Source organism: Papio anubis, chromosome 12 (genome assembly GCF_008728515.1).
Source record: "Papio anubis isolate 15944 chromosome 12, Panubis1.0, whole genome shotgun sequence".
Classification (NCBI taxonomy): Eukaryota; Metazoa; Chordata; class Mammalia; order Primates; family Cercopithecidae; genus Papio; species Papio anubis.
The window spans coordinates 15,932,701-15,959,812 of NC_044987.1; the positions used below are offsets into that span (position 1 = coordinate 15,932,701).

Below are 27,112 nucleotides of genomic sequence, written 5' to 3' on the forward strand. Positions count from 1 at the left end.
GCTCAACCCAGCACTTTGGGAGGCCGAGGCGGTGGGATCACCGGTGTCAGCATTCCCAGACCATCCTACAATATGGTGAAACCCCGCCTCTACTAAAAATGCATACAAAAACTAGCCGGCGTGGTGGCGGCTTCTGTAGTCCCAGCTACCGAGGCTGAGGCGGAGAACATGAACCCGGAGATGGAGCTTGCAGTGAGCCCAGATCGCCCCACCACTGCACTCCAGCCTGGGCGACAGAGCGAGACTCCGTCTCAAAAAAAAAAAAAAACAAAAAAAAAACCATGTCATTAATTTTTAATCTTAGGTCCCATTACAGCATCCTGAATCAACAAGCAGACACCAAAGTGAGTCAAGAATCCAATAAACATCTCATTTTATAATGCTCTTTATTTGATTAAAGAATTTGCCTTCTTTGTATACACTGGAATGTTATATTCCCTATGTATTTTACAGGGTTACAAAATGTCTCTCATTTTAAATATTACCCCAAAAGTAATCTCAGAAAAAAAAGGTTTTTTGAAATTAAACTTGACTTTTAAAAAATCATATGGACAAACAACTTTCAAACAAAACTGGATTAGTAGGATTTCTTGCCTACTTAACTACATGACAGACTTCTTGTCCCAGGCCCCTTTCTCAGAAAAACCTCATGTGGAAACCAAGCTAGAGATAAGAATTCTTCCCTGATGCAGTTAGGGGAAAGGGAAAGGCTAGAAACTTCTTTGGCAAGCAATTCCATACACAGCCATTTATGTGCAAGTGCTCTGCTTCAAGTACAGTACACTCTTTGCAGGGAAGGCCAGATGTTGTTCAGAGTGGGAGTGGTACTTGTCAACCAGCTAAAAGCACAGAAGTCCATCTAGTCATCTGCCTCTTCCCACTGCCAGTGCCTGCAGCCTTGTAGCAACTTTTCACCACCCTATGGACTGGAATACTGAGTTAAAAGCCAAGGCTGAGCTGGCTGACACTGTAGTCTCCATTGAAAATGAAATGGATGAGATGGAACCGAGAAACCACCAGTACATGATGATACTCAAAAGGTTTAGAGGGAAGAGAAGGATGGATTTCAGAGATGGGGACAGATAGACTGGTGGAAAATGTTGGGCTGACTGGAAGGAAATGGGGTATACATGAGTAATTTGTACATACCAAAACAATCAGTTGCCTCCTAAAATGCAAAAAATCGAATGGTGAAATGAAGCCTCCTTGACAGTTTAGGGCCAACAGGATTGGCACAAAGACTCCCTGAACCCACAGCCTTCAAAATCATAACCCTGTTTCTGTTCGAAAGGAGAGGACTGATGACAGAGAGTGCAGTCTAGAAGTGGGAGGTGGTGAAATTGAGGAATGTGAATGGATTACAAAGACTGAGGCTATTACGTTTTAGCTTAAGTACCCAAAATGTGGAGAACTGGAAATTTGGGTAGCAATAGCAGCAGACATGATTACATGTGGATGTGAAATCTCTAACTGGACAGACATAACCATTCTTTTAGACATCTTGAAGGACTGTGCCATTTGAAAGGTACATCTCAGCTATCTTTAATATTGACACAAGTGGGATTCACGGTACTGTTCTAAACTGGAAGGACAGGCCCTGAAAGGAAAACAACTTGGCAAAGAGATGAAGGAATGAATGGATATGGCAAAAGGACAGAAGACATCCTTATCTTTTAACTTCTAGACCCCACACCCCTCAAACAGTTCACCTGAATAGTCCAAAAATCAAGAATGGGTTAGATATACTTGTTGCAGGAGTGCCAAATAAATACAATGCCTGTAAACAGATGATCCCAGTGCCTGACTGAATGTATAGAAAGAAAAACCTAAAGGTAAAGGGTATGAAAGATTAAAATCTTCTACAGAGAAAACTTTTTAAAAACAAAGTATGAAATATAACTATATTTAGGGATTATATATTTAGGGATTAAAATAAAGGAGCAGCTAGGTGCAGTGGCTCATGCCTGTAATCCCAGCACTTTGGGAGGCCGAGGTGGGTGGATTTCCTGAGCTCAGGAGTTCACGACCAGCCTGGGCAACATGGTGAAACCCCATCTCTACTAAAATACAAAAAATTAGCCAGGGGTGGTGGTGTGCACCTATAGTCCCAGCTACTCGGAAGGCTGAGGCAGGAGACCTGCTTGAACCCAGGAGTCAGAGGCTGCAGTGAGCCAAGATCATGCCATTTCATTCCAGCCTGGGTGACAGAGCGAGACTCCATCTCAAAAAAAAAAAACCCAAAAATAATAATAAAATAAAAATAAAGGAGCAACTTAGGTAAAGGAAGAGGAGGTATTTAACTGGGGGCATTCTCTGGAGAGTTTGCTTTCCTGCTGGCCAATAAAATCTGCCAAAGAAAATTAGCAGCCTTTCCCTTTATGTTTGTGCCATTTCTTTATCAAAGAATGTCTCCGTGACACTGAAACATGGGGGTGAGTCGAGGGTCCTTGCGCGCAGAGAATCGTGCATTGTATCAGAAAAAAGGGGTCTCCAATGGCTTGTAAATTTGGGAAAAACTCGTCAGCCATCGTTGGCGTCTTCTTTATTAATCTGAAAATTTTCCTTTTCAGCTCCCTCTTCTTGGTATTACAGGATTTCATACTTATCCACTAGGAAAGTGGTCTCTGTGGAAAACCTGACAGGGCTGTTTCCATCTACCTGGGTCACTTTGGTAACCTAGGAAAATAAACAAAGAGTAAGGTAAAGCAGCAGGTTTGAGTCTCCATGATGTTGACTACATTCTCACTACAGAACATATCAATTTCCCTAAAAGTGGTATTAAAAGTAACTGTAAAATACTAGAAAAATGTTCAATTCATAACCGAAAGTCACAGCATCACTCTTCCCCACCAACATATTAAGCTGCTCTCCTTCTAGATAGAGAAAAGACAACTGTTGGGATGAGATGTACAGTAGTATTAAGTAAAAGCTCCAAAATGAGTGGCCATAGCCCAGCCCTGCCCTATATAACCTATGAAATTCACAGACATTCTATCAGGATGATATATTAACATTCTGACCCAAAACGCAATGTTCTAGCTCTTCACATTATTCATTTGCTCTGCTCTCAAAGTCCCGTGTTAAAAGTCCCTGTAAGCTGCTCTATCATACTTATTTTTTAGGCATGGCTGGGTCCTTCCAATGAGGTTTCTCCTTTTTAAATAAATAAATGTCCAGTTTAATTAATTACCTGTAGCAAAGGTACCTATAAATGGCACCAACACAACACTTGAACCACTGATTCATACTTTCTAATGAGGTTTTGGGAGAGCAACTACACTGTCCTAATCTTTGAAGAGCCCCAATAGGAAAATTTACCCATTTCTATCTAATGTCTTGAGTTCAATACAGTAGCTTCCAACACTGATGGGGTTATGTCACTAACTAACTGGTTAGGGAGAGAGAACTGCTCTTTGGAATCATCCAAGGGAGGAAGCTGCAACTTTCTAAGCACTTACAGGGGAGATGGAGACCATATGGGAAGCTAAGGTAGGGGCAGAACAACAAGCAAGTCAAAAAGAGGGGAATATTAACAATATAAACTAGGTTCTAGTAACTCAAATTCAAAAATTGGAAGAATGGTCAGGCGCGGTGGCTCACTCCTATAATCCCAGCACTTTGGGAAGCCGTCAGGAGTTAGAGACCAGCCTGGTCAACGTGGTGAAACCCCATCTCTACTAAAAATACACACAAAAAATTAGCTGGGTGTGGTAGTGCGCACCTGTAGACCCAGCTACTTAGGAGGCTGAGGCAGAAGAATCACTTGAACCCGGGAGGCAGAGGCTGCAGTGAGCTGAGATCGCACTGCACTCCAGCTTGGGTGACAGAGCGAGACTCCATCTCAAAACAACAACAACAAAAACTCGAAGAATGATGAGTTAAAAAATAATGTTCCGCGCTGGGCACGGTGGCTCACGCCTATAATCCCAGCAGTTTTGGAGACTGAGGCGGGTGGATCACCTGACGTCAGAAGTTCGAGACCAGCCTGACCAACATGGAGAAACCAAGACTGCGGTGAGCCAAGATCGCGCCACTGCACTCCAGCCTGGGTAACGAGCAAAACTCAATCTCAAAAAAAAAAAAAAAAAAAAAAAAAAAAAAAATCCAAAGGAACAGTTCACACATTTCCATTGCTTTGCCTACCTAAAGGACAGAGTTTGCAACAGAATTGGCTCATGATTATTTGTACTAATAAAGGGAGCTGTGACATAAATAACCCCCAAATAATTTCCATTTGTAATAGAATGATTTTTTTTTTTTTTTTGCAGGAATTTTGTCTTCCAAATAAAAAAACTTTCATTCTTTGGTTATAAATCAAGTGACAGCAAGGCCTTAAAAAACCATGTGTTGGGTGTTTTGGTAAATCAATTTTAAAATATATAAGGTTAAAAAAAACAGGCAACTAAGTGTTTATGAACCCTGCACAATCCACAAGTACTTTTTTACGTATTAATATTCAATTTCTTTACTTTGTCTGATCTAGAGAGGAAAACTGAGGTAAAGCGATAAAGAATTTGACCACGATCACACAATGAATTAGAAAAGGAATTCCTGTAGAAGACATCAGCTTTTTTCTGAGCTTTATCTGACTACAAAAAGCCATGCTACCTGTCTGGCATCCTATACATGTTCCTACTGTCCTACCACTTTCCCTATACATGTTCTCAACTAAAATGGAGTACCTGTATGTTACAGTAATTTTTCTTGGAGACAAAGGAAACTTGAACAGGGAAGAAGTCATTAGGCTGCCCAGCAATGCTAAACTCCAGGCTGCCACTCTTATTTTTGGCATCAATCACAGGCAGGCACCACTCTAGGGTATTTCGTCGACTGTCATGTCGATACTCCCCATCGATCTCACCGATAACAGGCGCGCCGACACCAGACCTGTTGTAAGAAACATTCTGGTCAAGGTAGCTGTTCAGAGCTGGAACTCTACCAAGGAAAACCAACCCCAAATTTGATTACGATCCTCAAATTCTGCCTTCTAGGACTACAATTTCAGGAAAAAAAAAAAAGGCTCCCTAATAACTTCAAGGATCAAACAATGAAGTCCTAGCGCCTTGGCTAAGAGTTTCACTCAATTCCCTCTGTAGATACAGTTAATATGCAAAAATAGGTATTTGGCAGATACGTCTATGGCTGCTCCAATTTATGGACTAGATCTGGTGACTGCGACCAACAAATGTGTTAAGATGGCTATGTTTCCAAAAACCCTGCTGCCTTGTAAATAAGGAATTTTAACATAATGTAGCACTCTTTATAGGAGACAATAGGGAAACAAGCAGGTTGATTTGGGGGGAAACTCTAAACATCAATAATGGAGATGAATGGAGGCCTCTGAGAGAATTTATTTTGTTTTGTTTTTGAGACAGAGTCTCGCTCTGTCGCCCGGCTGGAGTACAGTGGCGCGATCTCAGCTCACTGCAACCTCTGCCTCCCCAGTTCCAGCGATTCTCCTGCCTCAGCCTCCCAAGGTGCTAGGACTACGGGTGTGCACCACTATGCCCAGCTAATTTCTGTATTTTTAGTAGAGGCAGGGTTTCAACATGTCAGCCAGGATGGTCTCAATCTCTTGACCTTGTGATCTGCTTGCCTCGGCCTCCCAAAGTGCTGGGATTATAGGTATGAGCCACCGCACTCGGCTGAGAATTTGTTTTTAAAGATTTCAGAATGTTTCAAACTTACTGAAGTTGACACCAATGGGTTTATTTGATTTACAATCCAGTAAATGGACTTTTATTTGATAAGTGAAAGCACAATTACCCCTGGGGCAAATGGAAACATGATGGGAGAAACAGATCCATAGCTGTCCTTAATCTGCAAGAGAAGCAGGGCTAGTTAAGATTTACTCTGCACCCCTACACACGGCTGACAGGCAGTGTCACCTACTCCTACACATTCTAAATTTACTGGCTTTTAATTCACCAGTGACACTCAATGTTTATATTAGGGATAGGGTAAATAAGGGAGACAAAGTAAACTTTACGAGTGGCGTAAGACTATTAATTCTTTCCTATCAATTTCAGGGTCCTGGTTCTTTTATGTTCTTTCTCTGTGCACTTGCTCTAATTCTGATTCTGATCTCTTCTAATTTGATCAGTTCTAGACAATGGGAGTAAAATATTGTATAAGGGTCTCTTCTGGAGACCATTGCAAAACTGAACTAGAATACAGGAAACCACCATAACCACAATTATAGGGTAGACAGGCCTCAAAATTGTGGCATTCTATAAATAGTCCAGTAAACGAAATCTTGACAAACAAAACTCTACCTGTCACCAACGCCCAAGTCCTACAACGGTCCAAGGCAGCCATCTACTGTTCTGAAGCAATAACCATACTGTAGAGGATAAGATGGTTACCCATTAAAGGGGATACTAGTAATAAAGCATGTTTTAAAAAGTGGAACTAAGAATGACTAAAACCAGACCTGATAATGTAAAGGCCTGAATTATCAAAAAGAGAAGAAAAATATGAATTAAATTAGTACCATTTTCTCTGCAGCAATAACTGAGCAATATAACAGTAAAGATACACTAAGGATACACTTACTGGTACTCATAATTAGACCCTGTGCTTAATCATGAGGGCTGATGGGCAGGTGAAAGGAGCTAGGATTTACCGGTGAAGTAATAACTGCATGCTCACTGGAAATGCTACTAAACAGATAAGGTAGATACCATTTCCAGATGATCCTAGAGAGTGGGACACTTAGGGTGTACAACAAAAGCTTACTGGAACTCAACTTCTGGGGTTGAAAGACATTTTTGTTATCTTGATTATGGTGGTGGTTTCACAGGTGTAAACATGCCAAGACTGCACAATTAAAATATGTGTAGCTTGTTGTATATAAATTATGCTCCAAAAGGGCTGTTAGGAAATTTACTGTAACTAATGTAGACATCTTGTTTAACAAGAATCAACAGTTCCCTTGAACACACTCTCATCTTTAGTGAAAGTTTAGAAAGCACGTGAAAATAAAACATTCAGCCTGATAGACTCAATTTCTTTGAAAGTTGCAAAACAGAAAGCTTGACTGAGAAATGGCTCCTCCTTCTGGAAACCTTCATTACTACACAAACAAGCTGAGGGCCAACATCTAAAACCGGCTCCAGGCCAGGTGCAGTGGCTCAAGCCTGTAATCCCAGCACTTTGGAAGGCCAAGGCAGGTGGATCATTTTGAGGCCAGGAGTTTGAGACCAGCCTGGCCTCAAAGGTGAAACCCCATCTCTATTAAAAATACAAAAATTAGGCTGGGTGTGGTGGCTCATGCCTGTAATCCCAGCACATTGGGAGGCCGAGGCGGGTGGATCACAAGGTCAGGAGATCGAGACCATCCTGGCCAAATATAGTGAAATCCCGTCTCTACTAAAATACAAAAAAAATTAGCCGGGTGTGGTGGCCCGTGCCTGTAGTCCCAGCTACTTGGGAGGCTAAGGCAGGGGAATTGCTTGAACCAGGAGGCAGAGGTTGCAGTGAGCCGAGATCGTGCCACTGCACTCCAGCCGGCAACAGAGCGAGACTCCATCTCAAAAAAATAAATAAATAAAATAAAATTAGCTGGGCGTGGTGGCACATGCCCGTAATCTCAGCTACTTGGGAGGCTGAGGCATGAGAATCTCTTGAATCTGGGAGGTGGAGGTTGCAGTGAGCCAAGATTGCACCACTGCACTGCAGCCTGGGTGACAGAGTGAGACTCTGTCTCAAAAAAATTAAAATAAAAACAGCCAGGCACGGTGGCTCACGCCCGTAATCCCAGCACTTTGGGAGGGCAAGGCTGGTGGATCACCTGAGGTCAGGAGTTTCAGACCAGCCTGGCCAACATGGTGAAACCCCGTCTCGGCCGGGCGCGGTGGCTCAAGCCTGTAATCCCAGCACTTTGGGAGGCCGAGGCGGGTGGATCACGAGGTCAGGAGATCGAGACCATCCTGGCTAACATGGTGAAACCCCGTCTCTACTAAAAATACAAAAAAATAGCCGGGCGAGGTGGCGGGCGCCTGTAGTCCCAGCTACTCGGAGGCTGAGGCGGGAGAATGGCGTGAACCCAGGAGGCGGAGCTTGCAGTGAGCCGAGATCGCGCCACTGCACTCCAGCCTGGGCGACACAGCGAGACTCCGTCTCAAAAAAAAAAAAAAAAAGAAACCCCGTCTCTACTAATAATACAAAAATTATCTGGGCAGGGTGGCACATGCCTGCAATCCCAGTTACTCAGGAGGCTGAGGCAGAAGAATCACTTGAACCCAGGTGGTGGTGGTTGCAGCGAGCTGAGACGGCACCACTGCACTCCAGCCTGGGCAACAAGAGCAAAACTCTGTCTCCAATAAAAATAAAAAATAAAAACAGCTCCAGATCTACAACTGGCTTGTTTGTTCAATTTGGTTTTAAAGTCAGTAAAATCCATCCATTCAAAGTGCTCAATGTATTTCAACAAGTGTGTGCAGTAAGCACCACCACAATCAAGTCACAGAACAATTCTTGGCTGGGTGTGGTGGCTCACGCTTATAATCCTAGCATTTGGGAGGCCAACGCGGGCAGATCACTTGAGCTCAGGAGTTTTGAGATCAGCCTGCACAACACAGCAAAACCCTGTATCTATAAATAATACAAAAATTAGCCAAGCGTGGTGGTATGCGCCTGCAGTCCCAGCTACTTGGGAGGGTGAGGCAGGAGGATAGCCTGAGCCTGGAAGGTGGAGGGTGCAGTAAGCTGAGATCGTGCCAGTGACCTCCAGTGACAGAGAGAGACTCTCAAAAAAAAATTTCTTTGCTTTACTTATTTATAAATATGAAATGTTTCATAAAGTTGTATGTCAGCCTTGCACACGGGCCATGCTAATCTTCTCTGCTTCCAATTTTAGTACCTGTGCTGCCAAAGCAAACACAAGTCCTAGAACATTCCTATCATTCCCAAAAGTTCCCTTGTGCCCCTCTGAAGTGAAGTACCTTCTTCTCTACCTCCTCATTTTTATTCAATAGTATTACCTTTTCCAGAAAGTCAAAGAACTGGAATCACATAACATGCAGCCTTTTATATCTGGCTTCTTTCACAACTAGCTTTTTTAAGAATCAAGTATCTCTGAATGGACCGTCAGGTCAGATAGGTGCTGACTCCAAAATGAGTTCCAAAAGACCAGTTCTGTAAGTCCAACATAGGGGACATGGGCACAGCACTTACGGGAGTGGGATGGTGATAATCACGTCATTCAGTTCTAAATTATCTTCTTGTAGCTCATATTCTATGTTGACATCACAGCCATTTCCACTCTCCGAGGGCCAGCAATTAACTGAGAAGAAAGCAAAGCAGTCATACTAGAATATTAGAAAAAGATGGCTGGGTGTGGTGGCTCATGCCTATAATCCCAGCGCTTTAGACAACCAAGGTGGTAGTATCGAGGTGGGAGGATTGGTTGAGGCCATGAGTTCAAGACCAGCCTAGGCAACAAAGTGAGACTCCACCTCTCCAAAAAAAAAAAAAAAAAAAAAAGCCAGGGGTGGTGGCACTTCCCTGTTCTCCTAGCTACTCAGGAGGCTGAGGTGGGAGATCAGCTGAGCCCAGGAATTGTAATGAGCCATGATTACACCACTGCATTCCAGCCTGGGTGACAGACAGAGGGAGTCTGTGTCTCTTAAAAAAAAATTAGCTGGATGTGGTGGCATGTGCCTGTAGTCCTAGTCCCAGCTACTCAAGAGGCTGAGGCAGGAGGATGGCTTGAGTCCAGGAGTTTGATGCTGCAGTGAGCTATGATCGCCCCACTGTACTCTAGCCTGGGCAACAGAAGACGACCTTGTTTCTAAAACAATAACAACAACAAAACCACAATGGTTTCAAAACAAAAGCTAGTAAAAATGAAAACTAATGATAAAAATATACAAAATGCAGCACCAGGTCCATTTCAAAAGAAAGTCATTTTGTCAAAAAGAACTTTGCTATGGCAATAAAAATAAAAGTGTACAAGCAAGGGCTATTTCCAGTTCTCAATGCAAACTAGCTTAGTGGGACTGGCCAGAGGCACTTACTTGTCAGTGGAATAAAAGATTCCTCTGTGGTTTGTAGTCTCCACTTTAGCACCCCTACGTCACTGTTGACTGGAAATGACTTCTCTGGATTCTTCAGGCCAATTAGAGACTCTGCAGTGAAAAGTTTTTTATCCACATTTGGATGGGTCTAGAATGAGAAGGAAAGGAAAACTCCTGAGGTTCAGACAGACAAGAAACAACCCCTCTCTAGGCTTATATGGCCCATAATCCAAACATCTAAAATAGAGTACCTAACAAATTCCAATTCTTTTTCATTTTGAAGAAAGATTTCCCTTCTTCAAAGACTTTTAAAATAATTTAAGATATTTAAAGACCAGTAATTTAAAAAAATAATAATTTCAACTCTAAAAGCCATTATAGAACAAGTTTGCACCTGAAAAAGTTAAAAGACCATTAACCAAGTCCTTTCCAAAAATACTTCACATGGAGCAGGTTCATGGTGGGGCCAGGTTTGCCAAGCAGAAGGTTCTAATAAGACCCTGATCAGCTGCCTGGGTCAAATAGCATTTTTGGCCTTATATAAAGTAGCAGAAAAGGGCAAGCTCTGTGTAAAGTCTAGTTGCAATTTTGCCTAGAGACTTAAAGTTGTTAAAATCCAAGCCAATTAAGATAGTCTTATCTTTTTAAAAGAAATTGTTTTTGGGGAGGTTGAGGTGGGCGGGGCATTGGAGGTCAGGAGTTTGACATCAGCCTGGCCAACATGGCAAAACCCCATCTCTACTAAAAATACAAAAGTTAGCTGGGGCCGGACATGATGGCACATGCCTGTAATCCCAGCTATTTGAGAGGCTGAGGCAGAAGAATGGCTTGAACCTGGGAGGCAGAGGTTGCAGTGAGCCGAGATCACACCATTGCACTCCAGCCTAGGCAAGAAGAGTGAAACTCTGTCTCAATAAATACATAAATACATAAATAAATAAATAAATAAATAAATAGCTGGGTGTGGTGGTGCACACCTATAGTCCCAACTACTATGGAGGCTGAGGAGGGAAGGATTGCTTGAGCCCAGGAGGTTGAGGCTGCAGCGAGCCAAGGCTGTGCCGCTGCACTCCAGTCTGCATCACAGAGAGAGACTCTGTGTCAAAAAAACAAAACAAAACAAAAACAAAAACAAAAATACCCAGAAGGGCTGGGCATGGTGGCTCATGCCTATAATCCCAACACTTTGGGATGATGACGTGGGCGAATCACGAGGTCAAGAGTTTGAGACCAGCCTGGCCAACATGGTGAAACCCCGTCTCTACTAAAAATAAAAAAAATTAGCTGGGCGTGGTGGCAGGTGCCTGTAATCCCAGCTACTTAGGAGGCTGAGACAGGAGAACTGCTTGAACCCGGGAGGCAGAGGTTGCAGTGAACCAAGATCGTACCACTGCACTCCAACCTGGGTGACAGAGAGAGACTCCATCTCAGAAAACAACAACAACAACAACAACAACAAAAAAACAGAAATCACTTTTGGATAGCACTTTACAAGCCAGCAAAAATGTTGTCAAATAATATAAGCACTGCTTCCAAAAGACAATTCTGTGCTGACTACGGGAGGGAAAGTAGACAAAAACACTCTTCCCTAAAAAGGCTTTGTTCTTGTGACGAGATGTTAAGCTAAATGAAATGTGACAAGAACACCTGTAATATAAAGAAGGGCTTATATATATCTCTATCCAGTAGTTGGAACACACACACTTATACTGAAAGGATTTTATGTATTTTTCAAATACATCATCAGATACTGCCCTTCAGTTAACAAAACAAGCACTGGTAGTTTAATAGCAGAATGAGTAAATTTCGCATTGTGCCACCATGCCTGGCTAATTTTTTAAGTTTTTGTAGAGACAGGGTCTTGTTGCTCAGCCCTCATTGCTCAGGCTGTTCTTGAACTCCTGGGCTCAAGCGATCCTTTGGCCTCAGCCTCTCAAAGTGTTGGTATTATAGGCGTGAGCCACCACAGCTGTCTTAAAGCCTTGTTTTTTTAAAAACTATATTTCAAGCAAGATCCTAAGTGATTAATTTACTGTTTTCATAACAGCAAAAAATAAACATCTCTTTGTACCTTTTGCTAGTGAGTATGAAGTCATTAGATTTCAAAATGACCTTTTATTCAGTTCCAATATTTAAAAGCCATCCTAACACAGCTGCTTTACTCACTCTCAGGTAGCTACTGTATGCAATAAATCAACTTCTTTCCTATGCATTTAGAGTGATGCTAGTTATATAACTTATTTTCTGTGGTTCATACTGGGAACTCTAGTTGACAAAGACTATAATAGGTAGACAAAGTGTTAACACTCCCTATCAAAAGCTTCTACACACCTGTAGCTGCACCCCTTTCTTATCTTCATTTTCCACATGAAGACGAATTCGGCCATATTTGTCATCTGAGATCCTAAGCATGATCATGCCATGCAACTCCATATTCTGTAATCCTCCGTCTCGTCCACAGGTTAATGTGATCTTTTCTTCAATCTTCATATGTACACTACAAAGAGAAAGTAATACATTTGTTCAGAAAGGTAGAAACCAATGGCCGGGCACGGTGGCTCATGCCTATAATCCCAGCACTTTGGGAGGCCAAGGTGGGCAGATCACCTGAGGTCGGGAGTTCGAGATTAGCCTGACCAACATGGAGAAACCCCATCTCTACTAAAAATACAAAATTAGCCAGGCGTGGTGGTGCATGCCTGTAGCCCCAGCTATTTGGGAGGCTGAGGCAGGAGAATCCTTGAACCAGGAGGCAGGGGTTGCGGTGAGCCGAGATTGTCCCATTGCACTCCAGCCTGGGCAACAAGAGTGAAACTCCATCTCAAAAACAAAACAAAACAAAAGAAAAAAGAAAGGTAGAAACCAGAAATCCCTTTCTCCAAGGTCTAATGATTAGCCATCAACAACGTTTTTTTAAAGGTGCTACTGCTATAGCTATAAACATTCAAAAGACGATACCCCTTTGATACAGCAGTTCAACAGACAAATTCTCATCTGTGCAAAACAATCTGCTAAGTTATTCACTGAAGAATTGTTCTTAATGGCAAAGTTTAGAAATGAATGTCTGCCACTGGGGGCTGCTTAAATAAAGGCATATCCACGGGCGCAGTGGCACACACCTGTAATCCCAGCACTTTGGGAGGCCAAGGTGGGCGGATCATGAGGTCAGGAGATCGAGACCATCCTGGCTAACACGGTGAAACCCCATCTCTACTAAAAATACAAAAACAAAATTAGCCGGGTGTGGTGATGGGCACCTGTAGTCCCAGCAACTCAGGAAGCTGAGGCAGGAGAATGACGTGAACTCAGGAGGTGGAGCTTGCAGTGAGCTGAGATCACGACACTGCACTCCAACCTGGGCAACAGAGCAAGACTCCACCTCAAAAAAAATAGAAAATAAAAAATAAAGGAATATTCACCCAAATGAATAGTAGGCAATGGTGAGAAAACAACTGAAAAAATGTTCTATTTGAAAATATTTTCAAGCTTAAAAAAATTAAAATTATACAAGGAAGACATATATACCCTTTTCCAGATTCACCTATTGTTAACATTTACCCTATTTGTTTTATAATTTGCATATGTGTGTCTCTCTCTCTAAACATTATATATGTATGTTATACATTTGATTTTTTTCCCCTGAACCATTAAGAAGCAGATTATATACATCACGGCACTTTGCCCCTAAATACTTCACTGCTTATTTTTATAAGATTAGGGATATTCTGTTACATAATCAATCACAGTACCATTATTAACTACACAAATTTACACTGATACTTTTTTTTTAGCTTTTTGTTGTTGTTTTGAGATGGAGTTTCACTCTTGTTGCACTGCTGGAGTGCAATGGTGCAATATCGGCTCACTGCAACCTCTGCCTCCCGGGTTCAAGTGATTCTCCTGTCTCAGTCTCCTGCATAGCTGGGATTTCAGGCGCCTGCCACCACACCCGGTTCAATTTTGTATTTTTAGTAGAGTCAGGGTTTTACCATATTGGCCAGGCTGGTCTTGAACTCCTGACCTCAGGTGATCTGCCCGCCCGGGCCTCCCAAAGTGCTGGGATTACAGATGTGAGCCACCGCCCCCAGCCTGTTGTTGTTTAAGAGACAGATCTTGCTATGTTGCCCAGGCTGGAGTGCAGTGGCTATTCAGAGGCACAATCACAGTTCACTATAACCTTGAACTCCTGGTCTCAAGCAATCCTCCTATCTCGGCCTCCTGAGTAGCAAGGATTATAGCCATGTGCCATCATGCCAGGCTAACACTGATATAATAATTGTATCCAATCTATCAATCATATGTCAATTTCATCAGTTGACCTAATAATATTTTTAATAGTAGTTGTGATATTATGATATACATATGTACTGGTTTTCATCCATGGTTCGTGGCTCATAACTCCCATATCCCTTATTATACATAATGTTGGGGCACTTTAGGCCTCAGGAGCAGCCCTCAGAAAACAGAATCTCTCTTTGACCTTCTCCTGCCCTCCTTTCACCCGCCCAAGGCAGGACTCTAATCTCCAAAAGGGGTCCTGCACCATATCCTGGAGGAAGATTAATGTTGCACAGAGAGGCCAAGAATCTGGACAGGCCTTGCTGGGTTTCCCCACTCAGCCTATCAGTATTAGGTCATACCCTTTGTCCAATCACATTTCTGCACACCTGTCAATTATGCCTATCCAATGAAGTCTCCATAAAAGGCTCAAGAGGACAGGGTCTGGGAAGCCTCTGGACAGCTGAACACATGGAGGCTTACAGGAAGATTAACAAGGTCTCATCCATTTTCCAAGAGAGTGGCGTACCCCTGCTCCCTGGGGACAGAAGCTCCTGCACCCAAGACCCTCCTAGACCTTGCCCTATGTATATCTCTTCATCTGGCTGCTTATTTGTGTCCTTTAAAATATCCTCTGTAACAAATTGATAAATGTCAAGTAAGTTTCCCTGAGTTCTGTGGGGTGCTCTAGCAAATTAATTGAACCCAAAGACGGGGTCGTGGGAGGCCAAACTTGAGGTCAGTAAGAAGTTCTGAAAGCCTGGACTTATGACTGGTGGGAAGGAAGAATCAGTCTTGGGGGACTGAACTCTCAACCTGTAGAATCTGAGGCTATTCCCAGGTAGATAGCATCAGAATTGAACTGAATGGGAGGACACCAGCTGGGTGTGACTGCTTGATGTGTGCAGAAAAACCTAAACACACTGGATAACAGAAGTCTTCTGTGTTGATTGTTGCTGTTGAATGAGAAAATAGAAAAAAAGAAACAGTTTGAGTTGTTTTTTCTACACTACAGTAGTAGAGGATCCAGTCTAGGTAAGGTATTGCATTTACCCTAGTTTCAAATAAAGAAATTCTTATCTCCAAAATAATTAAGTGAAAAATGCAATTGGAAGATGTGTCTAGTTTTACTGTTTTGCATAAAAGGGGGAAAAATAGACACACTGTATACACATGTTTTTTATTAATCTATATATCACAGACCACCCCCCTCAGAAGGATACAAAAAAAACTCTGTTAACACTAGTTGTCTCCAAAATGAGAAACTGGCATGGCTGCGTGAGAGAAAGACTTCTGACTGTTAACAACTTTTGAATTTTATACTATATTAAAGTACAATCCAATTTTTGTTTTTTTTTTTTTGTTTTTTTTTTTTGAGACGGAGTCTCGCTCTGTCGCCCAGGCTGGAGTGCAGTGGCCGGATCTCAGCTCACTGCAAGCTCCACCTCCCAGGTTTACGCCATTCTCCTGCCTCAGCCTCCCGAGTAGCTGGGACTACAGGCGCCCGCCACCTCGCCCGGCTAGTTTTTTTGTATTTTTAGTAGAGACGGGTTTCACCATGTTAGCCAGGATGGTCTCGATCTCCTGACCTTGTGATCCGCCCGTCTCGGCCTCCCAAAGTGCTGGGATTACAGGCTTGAGCCACCGCGCCCGGCCTAAGTACAATCCAATTTTAAAAAGATTAAAAAGTGCTGCTGTTACAGGCAATCACTAAGTACAATCTATTCATATTCAGTAATAGAAATATGTTTGGTTGGATGAACTACAGAGGCTACAAAGAATATTTTGTTATCCTACCCTGTTCCCTGTTCCAACCTCTTAGGTCTTCCTAGAAACAAAGGCATCAGAGTCAAGATCATAAAGGAGTGTATCTTAACACAATGCATGGCACCATTTTACCTTCAAAAAAGTTTGCTCTGTGCTCAAGAGGCATTTTATCATTTAGAAAAAAGAGTATCTCAAATTCTCTGTAATATGTGATCTCCAACATCTTTTTTTTTTTTTTTTGGAGACAGAGTCTCACTCTGTCGCCCAGGCTGGAGTGCAGTCACTTGGCTCACTGCAACCTCTGCTTCCCAGGTTCAAGCAATTCTCTTGCCTCAGCCTCCTGAGTAGCTGGGACTACAGGCATGCGCCACCACACCCACCTAATTTTTGGTAATTTCATGGAGAAGGGGTTTTTTGTATTTTAGTGGAGACGGGTTTTCACCATGATGCCCAGGGCAGTCTCATGAACTCCTGGGCTCAGGCAATCTGCCCACCTCAGCCTCCCAAAGTGCTAGGATTACAGGTGTGGGCCACTGCACTCAGGAACATCTTTTTAAAAGTGTGAAGCCTGTCTCACTCAAAGCAACCACTAGGAAGAGCACAGCGGCTTTAGTGAATCAAGAAATTTATCCCAGTGTAACCCTGTTCATTTCATACAGAACAGGGCATATAAAGAGTAAATACTTGGCTGAGCGTGGTGGCTCATGCCTATAATCCGAGCACTTTTGGGAGGTGGAGGCAGGCGGATCACTTGAGGTCAGGAGTTCGAGACCAGCCTAGCCAACACGGCAAAACCCCATCTCTACTAAAAATAAGAAAATTAGCCAGGCGTGATGGTGTGCCCCTGTAATCCCAGCCACTTGGGAGGCTGAGGCAGGAGAATTGCTTGACCCCAGGAGGTAGAGGTTGCAGTAAGTCAAGATCGTGCCATTGCACTTCAGTCTGAGAGACAGAGAAAGACTCTGTCTCCAAAAAAAAAAAAAAAAAAGCAAGAAAGAAAAAGAGTAAATACTCCTCTTTTATGCACACCTGATAGAGGTATCCTCCTGGTATTATCTTTCACTTGACCTCAAAACCATCAGCAACAGTAGAAGGTCTGACTTCAAGACAAGAAATCTGAGTCATGAATATGTGAACTTGATAACTACCACTTAAAAAAGCCAGTACCACAGTCCTGAGATAGAGATGAATCAAAATATTCCATACCGGCTTCAAATATTTGAACTGCAAAAGATGGCTGGGCATGGTGGCTCAGGCCTGTAATCCCAGCATTTTATGAGGCCAAGGCAGGCAGATTGCTTGAGTCCAGGAGTTCGAGACCAGCCTGGGCAACAAGGCGAAACCCCATCTCTACCAAAATACAAAAATTAGCCCAGCATGGTGGTGCATGCCTGCAGGCCCAGCTACTTGGGAGGCTGAGGTGGGAGAATCACTTGAGCCTGGGAGGTAGAGCTTGCAGCAAGCCGAGATTGCACCACTGCACTCCAGCCTGGGTGACAGAGTGAAACTCCATCTCAAAAAAATAAATAAATAAAATAAAAATGCAAAATATATTAATTTGCTATTAAAGATATCTACAAGTTTTGGATTAAAGATTAGTTCTACTTAAGAGTTTTTAATTACAAAAAGTCATGCCAAAACACAGTCTGGGGTCACTATAGCTCTAGTCCCCTAATTCAGGTCTATTCTAAGAGATAAGCTACACACTAGGTGTGACTATGAGTAACTTTAGTTTAGCTGTAAAAGGAAAGTTCTAAACTTCATAGAAAATAGGTGGCTGAGGGCCCACCAATCAGGGTTTAAGGAAAAAAAAAGGTCAGGTGCAGCAACGCATGCCTGTATCCCAGTTACTTGGGAGGCTGAGGCAGGAAGATTAACTGAGCTCAGGAGTTGGAGGCCAGCCTAGACAACATAGTAAGACTCTGTCTCAAAAAAATAAAACAAAACAAAACCAAAAACGACCTTATGTTAATACATAGAATATGCTCTGAATAAATCTTTTAAATCGGGAAAGATTACAAGACAGAAAAAGAATTCATAGCACACTGAAATAAGATTTTTTAAAAATTATGTGGACTGTATTCAAAGCTTGAATTCTTACTCAAAGTTCCTACTTACCTTTCCATATTAATAGGTGGAGCATGCACTTTGGTAGCTTCAGAAGTACGCTTGCCCATACTGGAGGACATGATGGTTTCACCTTCAGATTTCAATTTGTCCACAAAGTTATCTACTTCCTTTCCTTTGGCTCCAAGTTTCAAAGCCTTGCTGGGGCCTGAAGGCCTAAGTGGAAAAATTTGAAATTCATTACCCAAAGGTATATTTTTACAAGCACACATGATCTGATGAAAACTTTGTATCTTCCATCCAGAGAAACATACCTGTGCACAAAATTTTGCATATAATTTCGGGTAATTCACAGATTACCCCTAAAATCAATCTTTGAACATCAAGATTAAAAATCTACATTCCATAAAGCATTAAATATCCCTTTCTCTCCCACAATAAGGCAACTCTCATAGGAAATTGAGGTCATGACATAATTTATAACTCTCTTTTATACAAAAGGAAAAACATCACATTCAGATTTCTTCTTTATCCTCACATTTTATGTGGCCAAATTTAACATCATATCTTACTTCATCAAGTCCTTCATTATTTACAGCTTTCCAAGAAATCAGATTATCACTTCAAAGATAGACACATATACACCCGTCATCTGGCATTCTAAAGTACAATGGATTATACCTGGCTGGTGCAGGTGCCACTTTTGGTTTATCACTTTCAATGATGGTTTCTGTGATCATGGCAGCTGTGCTGCCTCCAGATACCGCAGAGCTGCCAAATCCGCCAAATCCTGGTGCTTTTTTGCCCTGTCTCTCTGCATCTCTTCGGGCCTGTTGTAATTCCTTTGCTTTACGACGCATCTCAGCCTTAGCTTCACGTTCTTGAGTCTACAGAAAAAGACATACATGAATGTAGCTGGTTTTTTTTTTTTTTTTTTGAGACAGGGTCTCACTCTGTGACTGAGGCTGGAGTGCAAGTGGCACGATCACGGCTCACTGCAGCCCCAACTTCCTGGCCTCAAGTGATCCTCCCATGTCAGTCTCCCAAGTAGCTGGGACCCACAGGCACGTGCTACTATGTCTGGCTAATTTTTTTTTTTTTTCTAGAGACAGGGTCTCACTATGCTGTCCAGGCTGGTCTTGAACTCCTGGACTCAAGTGATCCTTCCACCTCTGCCTCCCAAAGTGCTGGGATTATAGGCATGAGCCACAGTGCCCAGCCTGGATGTAGCTTTGAATACAGTCTATACATTAGCAAGTAAAAATTGGAAAATCAGATTAGTGAAGCCTAAGAGGAAGATACACAAACAGATAGTCCCAGAGAAGATCCTATTTACCTCTCTGACGGCTCTGAACACCTTCTCCTCATGAGAATCCATTTCTGTGAAGGTTCTGATCTGTGCCAAGTTAACATTCTCCCGGTATCCCAGGGCAACAATTTCATCAAAAGCAAAAATCAAATCAAAACAGTGCTCAGATATTTCATTCTCTTCTAAGGCTCGGCAATATTCAGGGATCTAATCGTGGACACCAATAAAAAAGAAAGATTTAGAATTTATCAGCAGCTATATTTCCAAGTCTTATCCTTTAAATTATATAAATTTTTTTTTTTTTTTTTTGAGACGGAGTCTTGCTCAGTCATTTCAGGCTAGAGTGTTGTGGCCGGATCTCGCTCACTGCAAGCTCCCTCCGGGTTTACGCATTCTCCTGCCTCAGCCTCCCGAAAGAAGCTGGGACTACAGGCCTCAGCCTACCACGCCCCAAAGTTTTGTATTTTTTAGTAGAGACGGGTTTCACAGTGTTAGCCAGGATGGTCTCGACTTCCTGACCTCGGATCCGGCTTCTGTCTCGCCTCCCAAAGTGCTGGGATTACAGGCTTGAGCCTCGCCTAAATTATATAAATTTCAATAACCCAAATCCCTTAGCTACTTCTAGTCTTTATTTTTTGAGATGGAGCCTCACTCTGCTGCCCAGGCTGGAGTGCAGTGGTGCCATCTCGGCTCACTGCAACCTCCATCTCCCAGGTTCAAGCCATTCTCCTGCCTCTTCAGCTCTCTCCGAGTAGCTGGGACTACAAGTGCACGCCCCACCACTCCAGCTTAATCTTTGTATTTTAGTAGAGACAGGGTTTCACCATGTTGGCCAGGCTAGTGTTGAACTCCTGACCTCAGGTGATCTGCTTGCCTTGGCCTCCCAAAGTGCTGGGATTACAGGTGTGAGCCACTGGACCCAGCCTAAGACCTTGATTTTTTTTTTTTTTTAAGACAAAGTCTCACTCTGTTGCCCAGGCTGGAGTGCAGTGGCATGATCTCGGCTCACTGCAACCCCCGCCTCCTGGGTTCAAGCAATTCTTGTGCCTCAGTCTGCTGAGTAATAGGATTTCAGGTGCCCACCACCACACCCAGCTAATTTTTTTGTATTTTTTGCTGAGTAGTAGGATTTCAGGAGCCCACCACCACACCCAGTTATTTTTTTGTATTTTTAGAGACGAGCCACTCATGTTGGCCGGGCTGGTTCAAATCCTGACCTCAGGTGATCCACCCATCTCAGCCTCCCAAAGTGCTGGAATTATAGGCGTGAGCCACTGCGCCCAAGACCCTGATTCTTACGGCTGGGTGCAGTGGCTCATGCCTGTAATCCCAGCACTTTGGGAGCCAAGAAAGGCAGATCACCCGAGATCAGAGCCTGACGACAGAACTGATCACACAAAAATACAAAAATTGTGACAGGCATGGTGGTGCACATCTGTAATTTCACCTACTCGGGAGGCTGAGGCCAGAGAATTGCTTGAACCTGGGAGGCGGAGGTTGCAGTGAGCCGAGATTGTGCCACTGCACTCCAGCCTGGGCAAAAGCGAGATTCTGTCTCAAAAAAAAGGAGGCCGGGCTGCTCGCCTGTAATCCCAGCACTTTGGGAGGCCAGACGGAAGTGATCACGCAGGTCAGGAGATCGGTGACCATCTCTGGAAGTTGGTCGAGGAACTGTCTTCACTAAAAAATACAAAATCCAGCCGGCGGCCAGGAGTGCCAGTCCCAGCCGGGAGGCGGCGGAGATCGGCGTGAACTCGGGAGGCGGAGGCTTGCAGTGAGCTGAGGTTACTGCACTCCAGCCTCCCGGGCGACAGAGCTGAGACTCTCTGTTCAAAAAAAAAAAAAAAGGAATTGGGGTCTTGCTGTGTTGCCCACACTGAAGTATAATGCCTATTCACTTGAACTCCTGGCCTCAAGCAATCCTTCTGCCTCAGCCTCTTGAGTAGCTTGGACTACAGGCACATGCTACCACACCTGGCCTTAGTTTTTTTTTTTTTTTGAGACAGAGTTTTGCTCTGTTGCCCAGGCTGGAGTGCAGTGGTATGATCTTGGCTCACTGCAACCTCCGTCCCCTGGGTTCATACCATTCTCTTGCCTCAGCCTCCCGAGTAGCTGGGACTACACGTGCCTGCCACCATGCCTGGTTAATTTTTTTTGTATTTTTTAGTAGAGACGGGGTTTCACCGTAATAGACAGGAGGGTCTTGATCTCCTGACCTCGTGATCCGCCTGCCTTGGCCTCCCAAAGTGCTGGGATTACAGGCGTGAGCCACCGTGCCCAGCCTTAGTCTTCATTTTAAGCAAGACTTTGGCATAAAGTCTTAAAGAGAAGGTGTGTGTGTGTGTGTGTGTGTGTGTGTGTGTTTGGATCAGTAAGTCTTACCTAGAAAACATTATCTAAAAAGCACAACCAAACAAGTATCAGAACTAGAACGGCAGATTAGAACTGCTTAAGAACTGGGAAATTGGCCGGGCGCGGTGGCTCACGCCTGTAATCCCAGCACTTTGGGAGGCCGAGGCGGGCGGATCACAAGGTCAGGAGATCGAGACCACGGTGAAACCCCGTCTCTACTAAAAATACAAAAAAAAAAAAAATTAGCCGGGTGCGGTGGCGGGCGCCTGTAGTCCCAGCTGCTCGGGAGGCTGAGGCAGGAGAATAGCGTGAGCCCGGGAGGCGGAGCTTGCAGTGAGCCGAGATCATGCCACTGCACTCCAGCCTGGGTGGCAGAGCGAGACTCCGTCTCAAAAAAAAAAAAAAAAAAAAAAAAGAACTGGGAAATGAAAGAGTAGTTCCCATATTCTTTTGGGACACCTATATTCTAAGAGGACACCCAATAAATGTCTGCTGAATAAACAAGGAGCTGCAGCAGTAAGTCGCTGGGGTGGGGAGCAGGAGCCTGCAAACTGGTGAGCATCAGCTGCTTTGGAGGAAAAACTAGTTTCGCACAAAATGTAAAACAAAAAGTGGAACCCAGTATTATAGCAGTACTCTTACCACTCTTGAGAAGAGCCTTAGAGTCTCCAAATCTTCTAAAATGTTGCTGTTTTTGGTAGTGATCAGTACCATATAGAGTTTCTCCATAGGCTGGTAGACATATCTTACGCTCTCTGTTTCAACAAACGTATGTTGTTTTCCAGTGTTCATGAGCTTTGGAAAAGCTGCTAATAAGCCCTCAATCCGAGTTCGGGTCATTTCCACAAACTGTCGAGAGACAATAGCCTTTCCTGCTTTTGTGCAGACCGCTGCTGCCAACAGCACCTGCCAGGAACATATGCATAAATAAGTACTATTATTTCTTCACATCTGTTTTCTCAACATCCCAGGAAATGTTCCATAAAATGACATATTTATTTAGTGACAGAACTAGTAGTAGTATTATTTTTAAGACAGAGTCTCACTCTGTCACCCATGCCGGAGTGCAATGGCAAGATCACAGCTCACTGCAATCTCAAACTACTGGGCTCAAGAACTCCTGAGTAGCTAGGACTACAAGTGCGTGCCACCAAGCCTCGTTAATTTTTAAAAAGCTTTTAGTAGAGACAGTGTCTACTAAAAAAGTTTAGTAGAGACCACTATGTTTCCCAGGGTGGTCTTGAACTCCTAGATTCAAGCAATCCTCCTGCCTTGGCCTCCCAAAGTGCTGAGATTATAGGCATGAGCTACCACAACCAGCTGACATGACGAGCAACAGAATACTGACTTTCACAGGCACAGTGGCTCACACCTGTAAACCCAGCACTTTGGGAGGCCAAGGTGGCTGGATTACTTGAGGTCAGGAGTTCGAGACCAGCCTGGCCAACATGGCAAAACCCCATCTCTACTAAAAATACAAAAATGAGCCAGGCATGGTAGCATGCACCCGTAATCCTAGCTACTCAGGAGGCTGAGGCACGAGAATTACTTGAACCCGGGAGGCAGAGATCGAGTCACTGCCCTCCAGCCTGGGCAACAGAGCAATACTCTGTCTTAAAAAAAAAAAAAAAAAAAAAGAATGCTGAGTTTCAAACTTTTACTCCATTGTTCTTTTCATTGTAATACGTAATTTATAAGACAAAGCTAAAGTAGAGGAAACTAATGCTATTATTCCTGTTTTTCAATAACATACCTATAGAAAAACTGTGTAATGAAATGACCTTTTTCCAAGACCATACATATTTAATGAGTCTCCTGTGACTCAGAACTGGGTTGCTCTCTGCTTTGGCAAACCCACAAAGAACAGCTTAAACTTTTTCTAAAAAGAGCAAGATATTTCCAAGCCCACGCTGAAGTGTGATCAGGCAGATTAAAAATATTAAAGACATAAGAAGCCCCTTACATTTATTATTTTTATCTAGAATATGAACCCAAGCTACTGAGTCTAAATTTATCTTCTGCTCCTTGACTAACTTTCCCATTCACACTGTCTTACTCCCAGATATCCAAACAATCTGCAAAATAAAAATCTAAATGGCTCAATGTTTCACATAGGTTTTGATATTAGGCAATGATCAAGACCTAATAGCCCCCTATTTTAGCATCTGGCATTTCACTAAACAAAACAAATAAAGTACCAAAGGAAGAAGCGGAGACCTCAAATGCCATGAGCAGGGGAGTAAGAAAATTAAGTCCAGTCTCCTCAGTGCAGGAACCCAAGAGCTCATTCACAAGCACAAGTAACAAACACTATTAAAACATTTAGGAAGCCTCAATGCTAGGATATAACCTCTGAAATATCAAAATCCTACTGGTCAGGCTTCTCAGCTTTATAGAAAGCTCTACAGGTGAGTAGCTTGAAGAAAAACAAGTTAGCCAATTTAAATAAATATTCTTATAGTTTCTTTCTTTTTTTTTTGAGACGGAGTCTCGCTCTGTCGCCCAGGCCGGAGTGCAGTGGCCAGATCTCAGCTCACTGCAAGCTCCGCCTCCCGGGTTTACGCCATTCTCCTGACTCAGCCTCCCGAGTAGCTGGGACTACAGGTACCCGCTACCTCGCCCAGCTAGTTTTTTTTTTTATTATTATTTTTTAGTAGAGACGGGGTTTCACCGTGTTAGCCAGGATGGTCTCGATCTCCTGACCTCATGATCCGCCCGTCTCAGCCTCCCAAAGTGCTGGGATTACGGGCTTGAGCCACTGTGCCCGGCCTAATATTCTTATAGTTTCAATACATCAACAGTTTTATATTATAGGAGAACATAACATCCTTATCTACTAAAAATAGGTAATTAGGGTATGTGGGAGACAATCACCATCATGCTTATTTCTCAACAGCAAGTGGTCCCGAATAGCTGGAACTACAGGCGCCTGCCACTACGCCCAGTTAATTTTTTTTTCTTATTTTAACTTCCTTTTAAGATGGAGTTTCACTCTTTTTGCCCAGGCTGGAGTGCAAAGGCGTGATCATAGCTCACGGCAACCTCCACCTCCCAGATTCAAGGAATTCTCCTGCCTCAGCCTCCCAAGTAGCTGGGATTACAGGTGCATGCCACCATACCCAGTTAATTTTGTATTTTTAGAACTTAGTACTCCTAAGTTCGATCACCTAAGGTCAAAGTGATCCACCCGCCTCGGCCTCCCAAAGTGCTGGGATTACAGGCATAAGCCAACGTGCTTATGCCCTTTTTAGGGCATAGGCCCTAAACAGTTTTTAAATAGTCGTCTTGGGCCACGCACAGTGGCTCACACCTATAATCTCAGCACTTTGGGAGGCAGAGGCGGGTGGATCACCGGTGGCCGGGAGTTCAAGACCAGCCTGACCAACATGGAGAAACCCCATCCCTACTAAAAATACAAACACACATTAAAAGAGACTTAGACATGTCAGTCCATCACAATGTACAAATCAAATTTGAACAGTGATTGAATAATTGATAATACTAAAAAATTAATGCTAATTTTTAGGTGTGAAAATATGCTATCATAGTAATATATTTTTATGGAAGGAATACTTATATATTTTTTAAAAAGAGTTGTGTAGTTTTGAATCCTTCCACAGTCTGTCATATTAAAGGTGCTCCCTCAATGACTATATTGAACTAAAAGAGTTGTCTGGGATACACCTTATCTTCAAACTATGCTAGTTTTGCATGTGGTAGTAACGAAAGGTCACTGGATTTAGTAATTACCCTGAGGATCAGAATTCACAATTTCTTTTTTTTTTTTTGGAGACAGGGTCTCACTTTGTCACACAGGCTGGACTGCAATGGTGCGATCGTGGCTCACGTAGCCTCAACTTCTGGGCTTGAACAATCCTCCTGCCTCAGCCCCTTGAAAGAAGCTGGGACCATGGGCAGGTGTCACTACGCCTGGCAAATTTTTGTATTTTCAGTAGAGGTGGGGTTTCACCATGTTGCCCAGGCTGGTCTTGAACTCCTGGACTCAAGTGATCAGCCCACCCTGGCCTCCCGAAGTGCTGGAATTACAAGTATGAGTCACCACGCCTAGCCAGAACTCACAATTTCATGTGTTGAATATCAGTTATAAATATTCCTTTTAAAAGTTAACTGTCCTAATACTATATAAATGGGTTTTTATGACTTGGGATAAAATTTCCCAAACTGCCAATATATCACATATGGATTCAAAACTGCTAAATAGCAAACTGATGATTCAAAAAGTGGCCCGAGTGATATGATGTTCACAAAGAATCTAGAGAAAATTGCTTTATGAATATAAAAATGGAAAAAATTATTTCTAAATTAAGATTTATGTAATTTAAAACATATATGTAAATTATTAACTATTTTAAGAACATATTGGACTATTTTTGACATTTTTTTAAAGTACAATTTCCATTTTATTTTTCTCCAGAGAATAGTCTGTCTTCAGTCTTTAAAGACTCAGCTCCCTACATGGGCTTTGGTGGGGGACGTGGGGCAGCAATCTGTAGGTCTAAATTGGGGAGGGGGGGTTTGGTTCTTGTGGGCTTCAAGAGATTGATTCCTGACTACTTTGCTGTGAATTGCACAACTCACACAGTAATGTAGCTTCACATACAGCTTGGGAAGCACATAGGCATCGAAGATGCTCGCTTCAGAAATGTCCCTGACTGCTGCTGTGGGACTGTTTTGAATGACGAATTTCTTAATGGCCTTGTCCTTGGGCACACATCGAGCACAGTTAGTGCAGCGAATAGGCCGCATGTGGCCGCGGCCCTTTTTGGCATGGCCGTTGTTCCTTCTTTTCTTTGTCATCTTGGAAGTACAGACCGAAGAGAGGAGTTTTTTGGTTTTATTTTTCGTTTTTTTTCTTTTTTAAAAGACAGAGTTTTGCTCTTGTTGCCCAGGCTGGAGTACAATGGCAAGATCTTGGCTCACTGCAACTTCCGCCTCCTAGGTTCAAGCGATTCTCCTGCCTCAGCCTCCCGAGTAGCTGGCATTACAGGCACCACCACCACGCCCAGCTAATTTTTTTTTGTATTTCTAGTAGAGACGGGGTTTCACCATATTGGTTGGCCAAGCTGGTCTCGAATGCCCGACCTCAGGGGATCCACCCAGCTCGGCCTCCGAAAGTGCTGAGATTACAGGTGTGAGCCACCGCGCCCGGACTATTTTTGTTACATTCTTAAAAGTTTATATAATTGGCAAAAAGCTTTTCTTCTTAATAGTCTCATCAGAAAAGTGGGGAATTCCCTTATATTTGGGATCATATCACATTGGTTTCTCCTTTTCCCAAAGACTGAGTTAGAATTAGTGT

The 27,112-nt window shown here is 43.2% G+C and overlaps 1 protein-coding gene, 1 non-coding gene and 1 pseudogene across 3 annotated transcripts in view; all 3 read right to left on the reverse strand.

The window, feature by feature from the left end:
- Positions 1 to 369: 369 nt before the first annotated feature.
- The window catches only part of ARCN1 (archain 1), a 34,476-nt gene continuing 7,733 nt past the window's right edge, over positions 370 to 27,112 (reverse strand). For both annotated transcript variants that reach the window (XM_003910788.3, XM_009187409.4), the window contains exons 2-10: positions 22,435 to 22,698; positions 19,468 to 19,647; positions 18,813 to 19,018; positions 18,183 to 18,347; positions 12,351 to 12,516; positions 10,020 to 10,167; positions 9,178 to 9,286; positions 4,683 to 4,887; positions 370 to 2,676 (exon numbers count right to left, since the gene is read on the reverse strand). In XM_003910788.3, coding sequence (XP_003910837.1) covers positions 2,587 to 2,676; positions 4,683 to 4,887; positions 9,178 to 9,286; positions 10,020 to 10,167; positions 12,351 to 12,516; positions 18,183 to 18,347; positions 18,813 to 19,018; positions 19,468 to 19,647; positions 22,435 to 22,698 — 1,533 coding nt within the window. In that variant the 3' untranslated portion in view covers positions 370 to 2,586. The remainder of the gene's footprint in view (positions 2,677 to 4,682; positions 4,888 to 9,177; positions 9,287 to 10,019; positions 10,168 to 12,350; positions 12,517 to 18,182; positions 18,348 to 18,812; positions 19,019 to 19,467; positions 19,648 to 22,434; positions 22,699 to 27,112) is intronic.
- On the reverse strand, positions 8,782 to 8,884 carry LOC116269844. Its single transcript, XR_004177663.1, has one exon. It is a non-coding gene; the product is annotated as a U6 spliceosomal RNA (small nuclear RNA).
- On the reverse strand, positions 25,542 to 26,731 carry LOC110741291 (annotated as a pseudogene).